This window comes from Vicugna pacos, chromosome 13 (assembly GCF_048564905.1).
Source record: "Vicugna pacos chromosome 13, VicPac4, whole genome shotgun sequence".
Classification (NCBI taxonomy): Eukaryota; Metazoa; Chordata; class Mammalia; order Artiodactyla; family Camelidae; genus Vicugna; species Vicugna pacos.
The window spans coordinates 44,734,593-44,748,969 of record NC_132999.1 but is presented as its reverse complement, the minus strand read 5'-3'; the positions used below and the strand labels follow the sequence as shown (position 1 = coordinate 44,748,969).

The following is a 14,377-nucleotide window of genomic DNA, read 5'->3' as shown; positions in this document are numbered from 1 at the left end:
GTAACATACTCATTTTCTTTCTATTTAGTACCTTTGTTTTAGCATATTTTAAAACGAACACAAACTAAATTATAAAATGTACCTGAAATTGTAATGAATTATAAATTGATTATAAATATGGAAATATAATTTGTATTGCATATTTACATCTGACTTGTTTTTACCAAACCCCATTATACAGCTCTGGTGGTAAGAGATACAGCTACACTTTTTTCCTAGTCAAGTCTGTACCCAAGTTTGCACCCTACTTGGCTTAATACATCCCAAGAGCTCTTACTCTGACTTCGGCTCTCCCATTGCCCTCAATGATATCCCACTGATCATTTTCACCATCAACCCCCACCCCCTCAAGTAGCCCATGATGTGTAAAGGCGATGAAAAAAAGAGCCCCATCTCAGCCTGGAAATTCATCCTAACAAAAGGTTAAAAGGTTCTTCTAGACACTTTTTTTTTTTTTTTGCTTGGAGGTCCACAATTTAAATTTAGAAAATGTGCCAGAGGACAAAGAAGATGGAGTGCTACCTCAGTGATCCTGCTGTGTAGCCATCTGAAGAGCTGCTATTCAAACCACAGGCTCTTGGCCTAGTCTCCATTACCCCTACTTTCTGTTAAATACCCAGAGGAAAATAATGCAGTGCTCAGAGAGAACACCAAGAAAGCTCACAATCTCTTCCTATTAGGCAAAACTCAGCATGCTATAATGACATCTGGCACCACCCAGTGGCAGCTTTTATTCATGTACCAGTGAGTAAGCAGCAACTTTGCAAACTCTTTTAATATTTGCTTGCACACTTTTTTTTTTTTACAAATTAGCTTTATTTTTTAATTGTTTTATTTTGGCAGGGGGGAAGTAATTAGGTTCGTTTATTTTTAGAGGTACCGGGGATTGAGCCCATGACCTCATGCATGCTAAGCATGCGCTCTACCACTTGAGGTATACCCACCCCCCTTAGCTTTGCAAACACTTGCATCACAAGGATAACTGCCTCACCAACAGGGAATGGAACAATGTTACAAGTCAAATGAAAGCACTTTCATTTTTGAAAAATTATCTACTTTGGAAAGTTCAGATAACTTTAAAGTTATTTTCCTGGCCTCCTGTCTTGTTAGTAATGAAGAACTTAGGTAATTTTTAAAAACCAAAGAAATTTTTAAAAATTCTTTTTTCTTCTCTAATTGTATAAATATACTGGCTTTAATATAAAATTACATGTTAGAAAGAAGAGCCCATCTGTAAATGCATCGAATTTTTCTTACGGGAAAAATAGGAAAGTGTCAGTATATCAGTGCTTAAAAAAAAGTGAGAGTAAATTAGGGCTCTTTCTAGAGAAGTCTTCCCATTGTTCAACTATAATTATTTCATCTAAGAAAATCAGCTGGAATACAGGATGGCTCTGTCCCACAGCAATGTAAAACACAACCTCTTTTAATATACATAGAAAATATGTCTTAACCGATTTGGATGAAAAGCAAAAGACTGGTTGTAGGAGTTCTCAAATTACTTTTTAAACTGCACAGATAAGAACACAGGTTGCCCTTACTTCAATGATCCTTTCTGGGACCACGCTGGATGGCTTGCATTCCACTGGCAGGTTGTAAGGCACCTGCTGCTACCCAGGGAATTAATATAGGAGGAACCGTATTTGTCACCTGAAGAATCCTTTAAAATTTGATTACTTGGGTAACACAGACCAAGGCTGTTCCTTGATTTTCCATTTCTGAAAGTCACACTTCAAGTTAAAAAGTTCTGTTCTGCAGATCTCCATATCTAACAGATATGGTAGAATTTATGTTATGGTATCATGGTATCTTTTCAAACAAAAAACAAAAACAAAAAACAGTTCTTCATAGGAGTCTCTCTCTTTTTTTTGGTATCTTAAATGTCAATTATCACAAAAACTTCCGGCTTCTCTTCATTATAGACCTGCATTGCTGAATATGTTATTGCTTTGACTTCAGTTCCCTAAAGTTGGGGTTAAAGGGAAAAAAAAGGGGGGGAAAGGATATCAAAATCAGAATCATTAACTTTAGTAACAAATGGCAGGAAGTCAAAATTTTAATATTATTCTGATGACTCACATGAAACAATTAGTTACCAAATATAGTATTATACACTGATTCAGTAAAAATGAGAGGCAAATGTGCACAGCAGAAAAAGCACTGACCTGGAGTTAGGAGATGGAGCAGACTATAGTCCTGGCTTTGTTTGTACCTGGATATGGAAGCTGTTCGACCTCTCTGGGCATCAGCTTTTTCATTCATCAAATGGGTTGAACCCAATAACACAAAGCTTTCCTACTGTTTGGCTCAGGGCTCCTTCTCAAGACTTCTTCCTTACATTCTAACCTGGGCCCTGGGAACTCAGCCCATTCCCTTCTCTGAAGGACAATCATCCTACAGACAAACAACTGTTATCCAACATCTCCATTTAGATGTCTAATAGGCACCTCAAACATAGTGTGTTCAAAGGAAAATTCCACGGTGTCATTTATATTACAAAAATAATTTGTTTTCACTCCACATGCTACCCCCCTATTGATTTCTATTCTTTTTCTGCTTCTCTCCCTTGAGCCCCCTCACCAGGCTTCATTTCATTATGTTGTGTTTGAAGAAATGCTACTGCAGCTACCGGAAGCAAACAGGATGTCCCAGTCACCTCCAACTAATTTAGGTCTCGTTGGCCTAAACACAGGGGTCAGCGAACTACAAATCAAAGGCCAAATCCAGCCTGCCACCCACTTTTGTACAGCCCCACAAACTGAGAATGATTTTTACATTTCTAAGTGGTTGAGGGGGGATTCAAAAGTTCTACTGGAACACAATTACATTCATTTATTTATGTATCGTCTATGTCTATTTAGTGCCATACATAACATAAGAGTTGAGTAGTTGCCCTTGCATCATTCTCTGCCCACAAAGTGTAAAACATCAGAAACAAATTGCCTACTCCTATTCCAACAGATTTGAATAGTATAGAGTGAAGCCATACATGCTGGCAAACACAGAATCTGGAGAAGTACAAAAGGGAGAAGGTACTTTAGAGAACATCCAATCCAATACCGTCATTACAGGGGAAGATATCAAAGTTCAAAAAGACAAAAGGACTTTTAAGCCCCATAACCTCTATAACAAGCACGACCCTATCACCCAAGCACTGACTCCCAACCCTCCAAATCCGATGTGTGACATCACGGTGTTTGAACATGTATCCAGACAGGTCAGAGAAGTCTGAGAAAGATGTAGGACTTGACACCAACTTATTAGAACTAGCAAGTTAACTGCCATAGATACTGATTTTACGGTAAGGTGGTGTTTTTAGTGGCTGGATTTAAAAACATACCTGAGGGTGCTTGGACAATGAGAATTCTTCTCCCCACCTTGAGAAGGAAAAGTAAAACATGATTTAAGATTTCCACAATTTAACATTTGTTCTCTTTCCATATTTTAAAATAAGCCTTATAAATGTGGTTAGGATACTAGAAAGCCAAAAGCAGATGGGGGAGCGAGCTATTAATTTCATTCTAACTGTCAACAGATACAGTTGCTGAGGGACTTACCCATTTCAACAAAGTTGATAGCTGCTCTTTAAAAAGGGTCCTCGGCGGGAGGGTATAGCTCAGTGGCACAGTGCATGCCTAGCATGCATGAGGTCCTGGGTTCAATTCCCAGTACCTCTACTAAATAAATAAATATAATTACCTCTCTTCATTAAAAAAGATTTAAAAAAAAGTGTCCTCGTATAGTGCATGTAGGTAGAGACTCAATAAACATTGTTTAATGAACACTGGTTCATAGCGGAAGGGTATAGTGCAGTGGCAGAGTGCATGCCTAGCATGCACGAGGTCCTGGTTTCAATCCCCAGTACCTCTACCAAAAGAAATAAATAGATAAACCTAATTACCTTCCCCGCCTAAAAAAATTTGTTTATATGAAACAATAATAAATATTGGTTCATAATAGAGTAGTATGTTCAAAAGTTTTACTAAACTCAGGGCTATAGAACTAATTAAATAGTATCTCCTACTGGAGAAAGCAGGTCTGAGCAAAATACTAGATTCTGTAATACGGTCTGAACTTGGTTTATATTTTTTAACCTTTCAAAAAATGTCCATGGTCTGTACGTAGAAGGCCTGGCCCTAGGAAGGTACTCTCAGAGAACTTGGGTAAGTATCCTCTCTCTCTTCAACACTAACATGGCTGAAGATCACAGCAGCAGAAGCAGTAGCAGGAAGAGCAAAGTTTTAAAATTCTGTTCAACCATTTATTAGCAAAATACCCTTAGACCTTGGACAAGTGTGTTTTCTTATCCATCACTTTACAAAAAGAAACTTAAAAAGTCAACATAACACGGAAAAGATGGCTTCATATGGAAATAATCTAAAGATATCATTAAGTGACTGAACAAACTTAGAAAACATCAAATCCAATCAAAGTGGCCTAATCAAGTGTTTGCAGACTCTGGAAGGAAAAGTATAACTTGTTAACACGTTGATCGCCCACTGTGGATCGGGTGCCCCTGAGAAAACACAACTGTCACCCAGATTTGGGTGGTGGAGTGACCAACGTGTAAATAGAAGGAACTGGTTTGAATGGAGTCAGGTGTGAGGATCTACAAGATGCACCAGTGTTTCCCACCACCAAGCTAGGCTGTATGCAAGTTATCTGTGCCATCTAGCAATGGTATCTTCTTTGTGCTAAAAATCAAAACACTGGGCATCAGGTTTAACAACCCAAATCAACTTTGTTCTGGCAAGTTTCTGGTTCTCCAAAGCTGAGGTGAACCCTTGCTCCTAGGTATCTCACAAAGCTTAACCTGCAAAGCCCTACTGGCTGCAATTGGTCTTCTGACTTAACATTTCTATCTCTCATCCTGCCCACTGAGTTCACTGAAGAATGTAACTAAACATCTTCTACTTAAACTAAATCTACTAGTTAAAAGGTTTTCAGGACTTACCCAATTGACCGTAATTTGAAATTTCTTTGATCAATATTAAGCACTTTCACTTCCTAAAGAAAAAAAATTTTTCTTTTAATATATGTTCATACCAGATTGTCTACTAAAACTTGCCTAGTTATCACTTTTTCTAGATAACAGCATACAACTTCTCTGAAGCAAAGGAAACAGAACAATAAACTAAATATTTCAAAGAAATAAGGTTTTTTCCTTACATACTCAAGGGAAGTATTCTTGAAAATGTACAGTCTATAAATATGTGTCAAAAGGATTTTTATGTAAGATACATAGAGGAAGATGACAGGATTTCAATCACTCTGGGGTTTTTTTAACTTTATTTATTTATAGTTGACAAAACTCTCAGCCTATCTTTATATAATATGGTAAGCACTTGAATTCTGTAGGACAAATGACCCAGTTGGAAGAATATACGTAGTGGAGCTGGGCAGGGAGAGAATGGAGGAACTGTGGAAGCAAGGAAGGCCATGTGTGTCAGATAACAATGATGCTGGAGAGGCGTTCCCTTCTAGAGGTTGATGGCAATAAGTAATCTCCATTTGGCTTCTCCTTTTTCACTTTAAGGAAAACTAAAAGCTTCAATTTTTAAACTTAGGCCAAGATGGCAGAACTGCCAAATTTCAAATGGGACAAAAGAAACATATGGATGGATATAAATATAGCTCAAACTTAGGAGACATAAAAAGTTCAGATAGAGACAGTGAGGACAGTAGGTGCATTCTTATCATACAATCCTGATGAGTGGCAAGTTTGTAATAAGAGATTTAAATGCAAAATGCATATACAAGGGCAAACTCAGGTTAACCAAGAAAAGCCTATGGTTATTATAATTTCTGCAAATCATCATCTTACATATCTCTGTGGCTAGGTTTTGCATCACATGTTCTATTTTAAATCATTAGTTTTATTCTAAAATATGAACTAAGAATCCATTTGCTCAGTAAAAAAGAAAAACTTTTGCTTACCCGGGGTATGAAGAACTCATCAGCGCTGAATTTATAAAGCCACTCATCCAAAAAGTGAAATAAAAGAGACTGTAAGTCATCTCCTACACAGGATCAAAAAGAGCCACAATGAGAGGGAAGGGTATGGCTCAGTGGTAGAGCACTTGCTTAGTACACACGAGGTCCTGGGTTCAACCCCAGTACCTCCATTAAAATAAATAAATAAATAAAAACCTAATTACCTTACCCCCAAAATTTAAAAAAAAAACCCACAATGGTATGGTGTTTAATAATTCTCATCTCTAAAAACTTGCTTGAATTTAACAGTGCAATGAATTTCTTGGGCTACTTGAAAGAACAAGCTCATAATCAATTTTGTTGTTCTTACTGTGAACATTTACAGAAATTATGTAGGATACTGAACACTTGTATAACAATTTCTTCCTTACGAACAAACTGGTTACCTTGAGTTTCCACTTCTACTGTTTGGAGGGGCTCGACGGTCCCCGTATCTGTCATGTAACCAAACATGGCCATCGCACACTGCTCAAATGCTTCCTCCAGAGTATCTCCCCATGCGTGTAACCTAAAGAAATGCATTCATGCCCTGTGTAATGTAATTGCTGCAAGAGAGAAAACTTGACAGCAAAGAAAAAATAAAATCAACATGTTAAATACAAAACCAAAGGCCTCAATCAATTTAATGACACAAACTGGGTGCTTTTAAATATTCATTTTCATGTTCTAAAGGAACCAAAATAGGCAGAGAAAAATTAAAACTAGGGACATCAAGATTAAAACATCAGCCTTCCTGTTTTAAGCACATAATTACAAAGGCATAAACTCCAGCTATACTCACTGGACATCCGCTGTATGATCCAAATCTGAGGGAGAGAAGGAAAAACACTTGTAAGTAACTAAGACTGACTTGCAAATCACAAGAAAATAACTCTAGATCATTATTAAGAACATCATCCCTGAAGAACAAGAAAATGTGGGCCGATCACACACCTTTTACTAACCATTACCCCAAAGCTAATTACTTTCCTAAGGGTTATTTTTTGTTTTCAAAAATTTCTTCTAAGCATTTACAGTTATTCTGTTAACGTTAAATAACTGAACTAATATTAAATAAAAGAACTCATAGTTACATAATATTAGCATATTGATATTAAAGAGTTGTTTTTTTAAGACAAGATTTATATTTAAATGAATGACAATTTCCAGAGGGCCACGGTCTTCTAAGGTTATTTACAAAATGTCTCATACATCGTAGTTTCTCAATAAACAAATGCCATTTGCTGCTTTTGTTACTTCTCCTCAATAAAACAAGTCAGTATCTTTTCTAAATATCTACTGTGTAAATGATCAAAATTCTGGGAACTACATCATCGAAGACAGAAAATTCCAGATTTCCCTGTCTCACCTTTTCATGAACAGCTAGCCAACTCCCAGACAAAACAGGTTTTTATTTTTAACATAAGCCAAGTTTTTTCATTTCTTGGTTTCTTGCATTTGAAGGACTCCTCAATGATATCCTTGGCCGATAAAATAGTTTTGGAAAGCAAACTCTACAGTATGTATTACAAGCTTTTTCCTGATACTCTCACGGGAACACCAGGAAGTAACAGCTGCCAGGAACACCAAGGTCCCCCTTGATCTGTTATCTCAACATTTCAGAGTCTACTCTTCACTCTTAGTATGACTTCTATCAATTCTTTCTACTTAGGATCATAGAATATTCAGGCTGAAAAGAAGTCTCAGAGATCATTTAATAGAATTCCTTCACTTACAAGAAGAAACCTGAAATCCAGAGAGACTATGTGACTTGTTTAGGACTACACTGCTGATTAGAAGCAGAGTTGGGACTAGAATTGAGATTTTCTCACTCCCAGGTTAGTGCACTTTACATTTTAACACATCTTCTGGTGGCATTCAAGATTCAAACTTATCTCTAATTTACTCAAAAATATTACCGAGGATCCAATACATTTTAAGCACAAAGGGGCTCCATGACTAATAGAGATGACAAACAAGGTAAAGAAAATGACAGGTATTAACCCTAGAGAAATGAAAGTATGTGGCCACAAAGTATGTGGAAATATCAGAATGTTCACAGCAATTTTATTCCCCCAAATAAAAAATCCAATGTCTGTCAGGAAAATGGATAAACACACTGAGGAATACAATGCAACACCACTCAGCAATAAAGCAGCATGAACTACTGATACGTTCATTAACATGTGTCTTTAAAAATGTTAAGTGAAAATTGCAGAACTCTCAGCACAGAACGCCATTCAAACCCCCTGGACTAAGAGACCTGACCAAACTTCAGCGTGGCTTCTAGCAGCTGGAGGCTGTGTTCCTAGCGTCACCCTAGCCCCACCATTATAATGCCTGCCTGAGAAAGCTCTACACTGAGTGAGAATTTACTGTTCGTTCCAGCCTGACAATAAGCCCTTGACCTCCCTTTCTTAGCGCATTTACTAAAAAGGGCTTACAATTGTGAATATTTATCTCTTACAACTCAAAGTGTCTTTCTCAAAGACTGGAGGCCATTCCTTTGAAATGTAATCATCAGGAAGGACTCCCGGTCCCTGTGGGAGGATAGAATCCTGAACTTGATCACTGCCAGCCAGCAAACACTGAGGGCTTAAACGAATTTCTACTGACCAACCTTTGTGATTTTTCACTTCTCAGTGTCTGCTAAGCCCCTGCTCTCCCCTCACCCCTCATTTTCCCTTTAAAAGGCCCAATCACCTCTGCACAGATCCAAAGGGAGCAGGGCTCTTTCCCCTACTGCCAGCAGTTACTGAATAAAGTCCATTCACCACTCTAATGTCTAGCTGTGTTTATCTTTGATCCGAGTGAAGAAATCAGGCATAAAAGAATCTATACTGTGTGATCCCACTTATACGCAACTCTAAAACTGACTGGAAAGGGGCAAAAGGGAACTTTCGGAGGTGACAGAAATGTTCTAGAGCCTGACTGGAGTGTTCCTTACACAGATGTATCTGTTTATCAAAACTCACTGGACTTCATATCTAAGATATGAGCACTTTACTACATGTAAATTAGATCTCAATTAAAAACACAGTTTAAAAAGTCAGTGACAGATTGCTGTAGGGCAGTGATTCTCAGATCTTTTGGTCTCAGGAAATCTTTACTCCATAAAAATTATTAAGGACCCCAAAGACCTTTTGTTTATAAAGGTTGTATCTGGCAATATTAACTATACTAGAAATTTTAATTGAAACAATTTAAAAATACTTATCAATTCATTTAAAAATAATAAGCCCATTTTATTGAACATGAATTTCACATTTTATAAAACACAACTATATTTTCAAAAAATTTAGTGAGAAAAGTGGTACCATTTAGCATGTCTGCAAATATTTTTAATGTCTGACTTTTTAACGTGTTGCAATGTTGATTAAGTTGAAGTACATAAATAAAATCTAACTCACAGATATGCAGGAGAAAAAGGGAGACATATTTTAGCAGCTTTTAAAAAAAATTGTATAGTCTTTCTTGATATCACACCAAACTAGAATCGTGGCAGTCTTTTAAAGGTTAGTTGCAATGTAGGGGACAATTTTTTAAGGGTTAGTTGCAATGTAGAATCTGAAGCTGTAACAATGAACTTTTCACACTCTGTAACATTAAAATCCATTGCTCTATCTTGTGCTTAGAACAGATCATACTCATGCCTGATTATATAATATTAAACATTGGTTTTGGGTAAAGTATTAGTTCATTGAATTTTACAAATAATGTTGACACATCATATAGAATTTTTAAAAAACCTGTTTGTTAATAGCACCACCAACCTCCACCAGAAAAAAATCTTCAAGCACTGGGAAGCTGTCAAGCTTATGATGGCAAATACAAGTTTTCCAAAATTGTGATTTCACTTGAAAGTTTGAATTTTATCACTGCAAACAAATACTGTGTTATTTCCCTTGCTGTGACAGATCACTTTATTTTTAAGAAGATATCTGCCAAATATCCAAGTCTGAATAACAATGGTATGTCTTTTTTTATTCTTTTGAGAAAAGTGTTCCATGAAAAAAAGCAGCCCACAACTCAAACAATTACACAAGTTCTTTTCCTCAAGGTAATCATCAATACTGAGATACAGCAGAAACACTTTAAGCATACTTCCTGCTTTGCCAAACAGAATACTAAAAAGCCGTGTAATTATCTGTAATAACATCAATAGTTCTTATCAAGATATTAAGGATATTTTTAAGTAAAAAGTGACTTTTTCTTTTTTTAATTCTAAGTACATGGTGGTAAATAATACAATGACAACAATACAGTTGGATGCTGTTGCCTCAATTTGTGCTAAGGAGCCAGGACTTCTACCTTTACTGCTTTTGAACCACCAGTGCAAATATTAACACAGTGAAAAGACCAAATAAAAAAGTAGTTCTGACTTCACAGATCCTCTGAAAGGGTCTGGGGAACCCTAGGGGTCTACAGACCACACTTTGAGAACCGCTATTATAGTACAGTGTAAGAGATACACTAATCTCGGCTAAGAGGTTCAGGTAAGAATTCCCAAAGGAAACAGGACTTAACACTTTAAAGTGCCAAGAGACTAAGGATGATCTCTATCTGCCTGCTTGTGCCATTTATTACCAATTTCTACTTAGTACCTGATACACAACAGGTGCTCAGTAATATTGCTGAACGAATAAATGGGAGGACAACTGAGCTGAGTCTTAAAGGAAAATTGGCTACAGGGAAGCTTCGGGTAGATCTGGGGGCAGTCAGTGGCAAAAAATGAAGCTGGAAGAAAACACAGACTGACATTACATCCATGCCAAGATTATGCACAAAATGTTAGCAAGTAGAATCCAGTAATGACCAAGTGGGATTTATTCCTGGAATGCAAAGATTCAATTATTAGGAAGTAGGTTAATGTAATTCATATAAATGCACAGTCATCTTCATAGATGTAATCATGAAGCATAACATGAAAATGTTAACAGGATTTTTCAGCAAAAGGTCTTTCCTGCACAAAAAATTAAAAAGCTAAATTTATTTTTCTCTCCTTTAAAAAAAATTTTTGGGGGGTAGGTAGGTTTATTATTATTATTATTATTTTTAATGGAAGTACTAGGGAATTGAACCCATGACTTCGTGTACACTAAGCACACTCTCTACCACTGAGCTATACCCTCCCCCTTCCTCTCATCTTAATTGCTGCTTTTTATTTAATGTTTTTGTGGTATAATGAAAATATATATTTGGTCTTTGTCCCTGGTCCCTGGCACAGAGCTCTTAAAACCCTGGGAATTTTCTGAGTGACAGGAATGTCTTTCATTATTCATATAGAGCCCCTTTTGACCACACCTGAGTCTATGCTAATGCGGTGACTCAGAGTGGAGCCCCCATAGAACCTCAGGATGGGGTAGTCACCTCGAAGAGAAGATGAAACAAATGATCAAAGGGGCTAGGGGAGAATACCAATAGTAATTTTTATGGATCTGAGCAAGTTGATTTTTATCTACATATAGAGGAAAAAAAAACAAGAATGGCAGAAAAGAAGCAAGTCCTGAGAGGGAGATTGTCCTACAAGATATTAAAAGATACAATAAAGCCTCAATAAATAAAAATGTGGCACTGGCACATAAGAGAGCAAGAAAAAAGGAACAGATTAGTAAGTGCAACTCTAGACCTAAATATAGGTAGGGGAATTCTGTATACAATAAAGAGACCGCATTTCAATCACATGGGCAAAAACAGACTGCTGATAAATGATGTTTTATTATCTGGTAAATCATCTGGAAAATAATTATATCAGATACTTAATTTCCCCCTTACCCTAACTGTAAGGTAGTCAAAATGTAATTTTTTTAAAAATTGTAAATACTAGAAACAGGAACAAGCTGTAACTATCAGGAAAAATATTATTCTCACAAATATGAGCAAAAGAGGCCAAACACAAAAAGAATACACACTGTATGATTCCATTTAGATAATGTACAAAAATAGCCAAAGCTAATCTACCATGTTAGAAGTCAGATTAATGGGAGAAGCAGGGAGAGAGAAGGAGCATCACGAGGAGCATCTGGGATGCTGTAATATTCTATTGATCTGGTTACTAGTTATACAGGTGTATCAAGTTTGTGAAAATTCACTTATGTGCACTCTTCTATATGTATATTATATGCCAATATAAGTTTAGTTTTCAAATGTACTAGAAAAAAAATGGAAGAATTATCTTACAATCTCAGAGTAGGCAAGGTCTTCCTAAGAATGACATCCCAGAAGCTATAAAAAGGGTAGTAAATTTCACTACATAAAAATTAATTTCTCCGAAAAAGACCAACAACTTAATGGAAAAATGGGTTAAAAATATGAATGTACACATCTCAGAAGGGGAAATACGAATACTTCCAAATATGCTAAAATATTTTCGACCTCACTTATAATAAAAATGTACTTAGTGTAACAAGACACTTGACAAATTGGAAAAGACCAAAAAGTATGGTAACACAGTAAACTGATAAAGGTGTGAGGGAAAAGGCACACTCATACAATGCTAGTGAGAGTGTAAATTGGCACAACCTCAATAGACAGCAATTTGGCAATAATCAGTGCAGTTAAAAATGCAGATATCCTTTGACAAAGCAATGTAACTTTTGGAAGTTTCTTCTCCAGACACATTTGCATGTGTGCCAAACAGTGATTGTACAAGTAATTCACTGCTGTATTTTTTCTAATAGCAAAAGAGTATAAACATAAATGACCACCAACCAGAAACTGGTTAAACAAACTAAAGGAAATGTACGTCTTTGCATGTACAGAGAAGAAAACGTTAAGGATGGTTGATCTGGAGAGGAAGACTAGGTGGCTGGGGATCAGGGCTGAAAGAAAGACTTACTTTTCACTGCATACCTGTTGTACTTCTTAAATTTTGAATCATATATAGGACCTATTAAAAGTAACTTTTAAAAACTGTTAAGTGAGAGAAAAATGACCTAGGGAGATATGCCGGGTTCAGAAAGTACAGAGCCTAGTATGCTGTGGCAAATAGTCGGACACCGGGAAATTAATGAAAGATTTTAAGCAGGAAAATAAGTCAGATTTGTGCACCCCAAACCACACTCACCTTTCGGGATAACAGCTTAACTTTTATATATAGAACTCCAGGGCCTGCACTACACTTTCATATTTATTATTATCTCATTTATTTCTCACATGAAGGAACTGAATGCAGAGAGGTTGTGATTTGCCTAATTTCACTAAACCAAAAATGGCAAAACCAGATCTTTTTACTAAACCAAAAATGGCAAAACCAGATCTTTTTACTAACAACACGATACAGGTAAAACACCAAGTTAGAAGTCCCCTACCTACAGTTTTCCGAGTCCTCTAACCTAGCCACACTCTATAAACTATCTCACTGCTAGAGATTCAGAGAGGCGACAACCCCGTCAAGTTTGAAAACGCGGTTATCTTTAGAATACACTAGTAAAATTTCCACAAAAGAAGTGTGATTAGGCATATAAAGAAAAACTTCAAGAGACTTGTAAATGTGAGAGCCTGGGTTTCCCGACTCTCAGATCATGTGGTTTTTCCCTTCGGCATCCCTCATACAAGTACAGAAGGGACTACAATACAGGGCGAAATAAGAATTTGCCTGAAGCACCCTGTGGGGCAAAATGGAAGGCGAAGCCGGAAACCAGGGCAAAGAGAGAAGTGAGCCACCTACTCACACTCGTACTTCCGATTGACTGGAGGATACTTAGCCTTGATCGCCTTCTGCTCCTCAGTCAAATTGTAATCTCTAACATCTTCCCCTTCCTGCGCCATGATTGCGGCTTTGGATCCAAACCCAACTTCCGCCCTTCATCAGCCGGACTTCGGCCGTGACTTACAACTTCCGCCCTAGACTCCGCCCCTTAGCGCATACCCTTAAAGGACCAGGACTCCATTCTTGCGGACGTACTTAATCCGCGAAAGCTTCCGTTCTAGGTCCCACCGCTTCGAGCACATCTTTATAAGTCCAAGGCCCCATTTTCTGCGCTTGCTTCATCAAGTTATTTCTAATGACTAAATTGGACGACCTGGGAGTAAGGGATACTTAAATTAGAAACCTTTAGGTCTGAGTGATAAAGACCTTTGCTTGCTGCCTCACCCCTACCCCCAGTTGATAACTAGACCCGAAAGCATCCTAGATTTCTCATCTAAAATACTACTTCGAAGGAGCTGCTAGCTCAACACCCTTCAAGAAAATGGCTGCCCCCAGGAGCGTGCGGATTAAACCTCTCACGTGACCCTGGGCGGGCGCACTCCCACCAATCTCGCGCGCGCGCGCAATCGAAGGAAGTCGGCTCGGGGCCGTGTGGGGGCGGGGGCGGAGCGCGCGCCTCAGCCCAGCGACCAGCGACTCCACGCATCTGGATAGGCTGCGAACGTGGCTTCCCCGCCCACCTCGCCGTTCGGC

General features: G+C 37.7%; 1 protein-coding gene across 8 annotated transcripts; it reads right to left on the bottom strand.

Annotated features, from left to right (window-relative positions):
• Nucleotides 1-1,410: 1,410 nt before the first annotated feature.
• On the bottom strand, nt 1,411-14,186 carry ZBTB8OS (zinc finger and BTB domain containing 8 opposite strand). Of its 8 annotated transcripts, none has more exons than XM_072974861.1 (7): nt 13,844-14,186; nt 6,776-6,800; nt 6,381-6,502; nt 5,938-6,020; nt 4,955-5,007; nt 3,341-3,377; nt 1,411-1,963 (listed from the first exon to the last, which is right to left on the bottom strand). In XM_072974861.1, exons 1-7 carry the CDS (start codon nt 13,863-13,865, stop codon nt 1,877-1,879), a joined length of 429 nt encoding a protein of 142 aa, XP_072830962.1. In that variant the 5' UTR covers nt 13,866-14,186; the 3' UTR covers nt 1,411-1,876. The 8 variants fall into 8 exon arrangements, with proteins under 8 accessions (XP_072830962.1, XP_031539834.1, XP_031539836.1 ...); XM_031683974.2 differs by having other exon boundaries at nt 6,381-6,554; nt 13,880-14,186; XM_031683976.2 differs by having other exon boundaries at nt 13,880-14,186.
• Between the last annotated feature and the right edge of the window lie 191 nt (nt 14,187-14,377).

Bases quoted from the DNA above. Each gene is read 5' to 3' on its own strand.
- ZBTB8OS (XM_006196935.4), bottom strand. From the start codon at position 13,743: ATGGCGCAGGAAGGGGAAGATGTTAGAGATTACAATTTGACTGAGGAG. The intron at 6,021-6,380 runs GTAACCAGTTTG...GATCCTGTGTAG, and splicing joins AGTAGAAGTGGAAACTCAAG to GAGATGACTTACAGTCTCTT. The intron at 1,964-3,340 runs GTATGTTTTTAA...CCCCAACTTTAG, and splicing joins CATTGTCCAAGCACCCTCAG to GGAACTGAAGTCAAAGCAAT.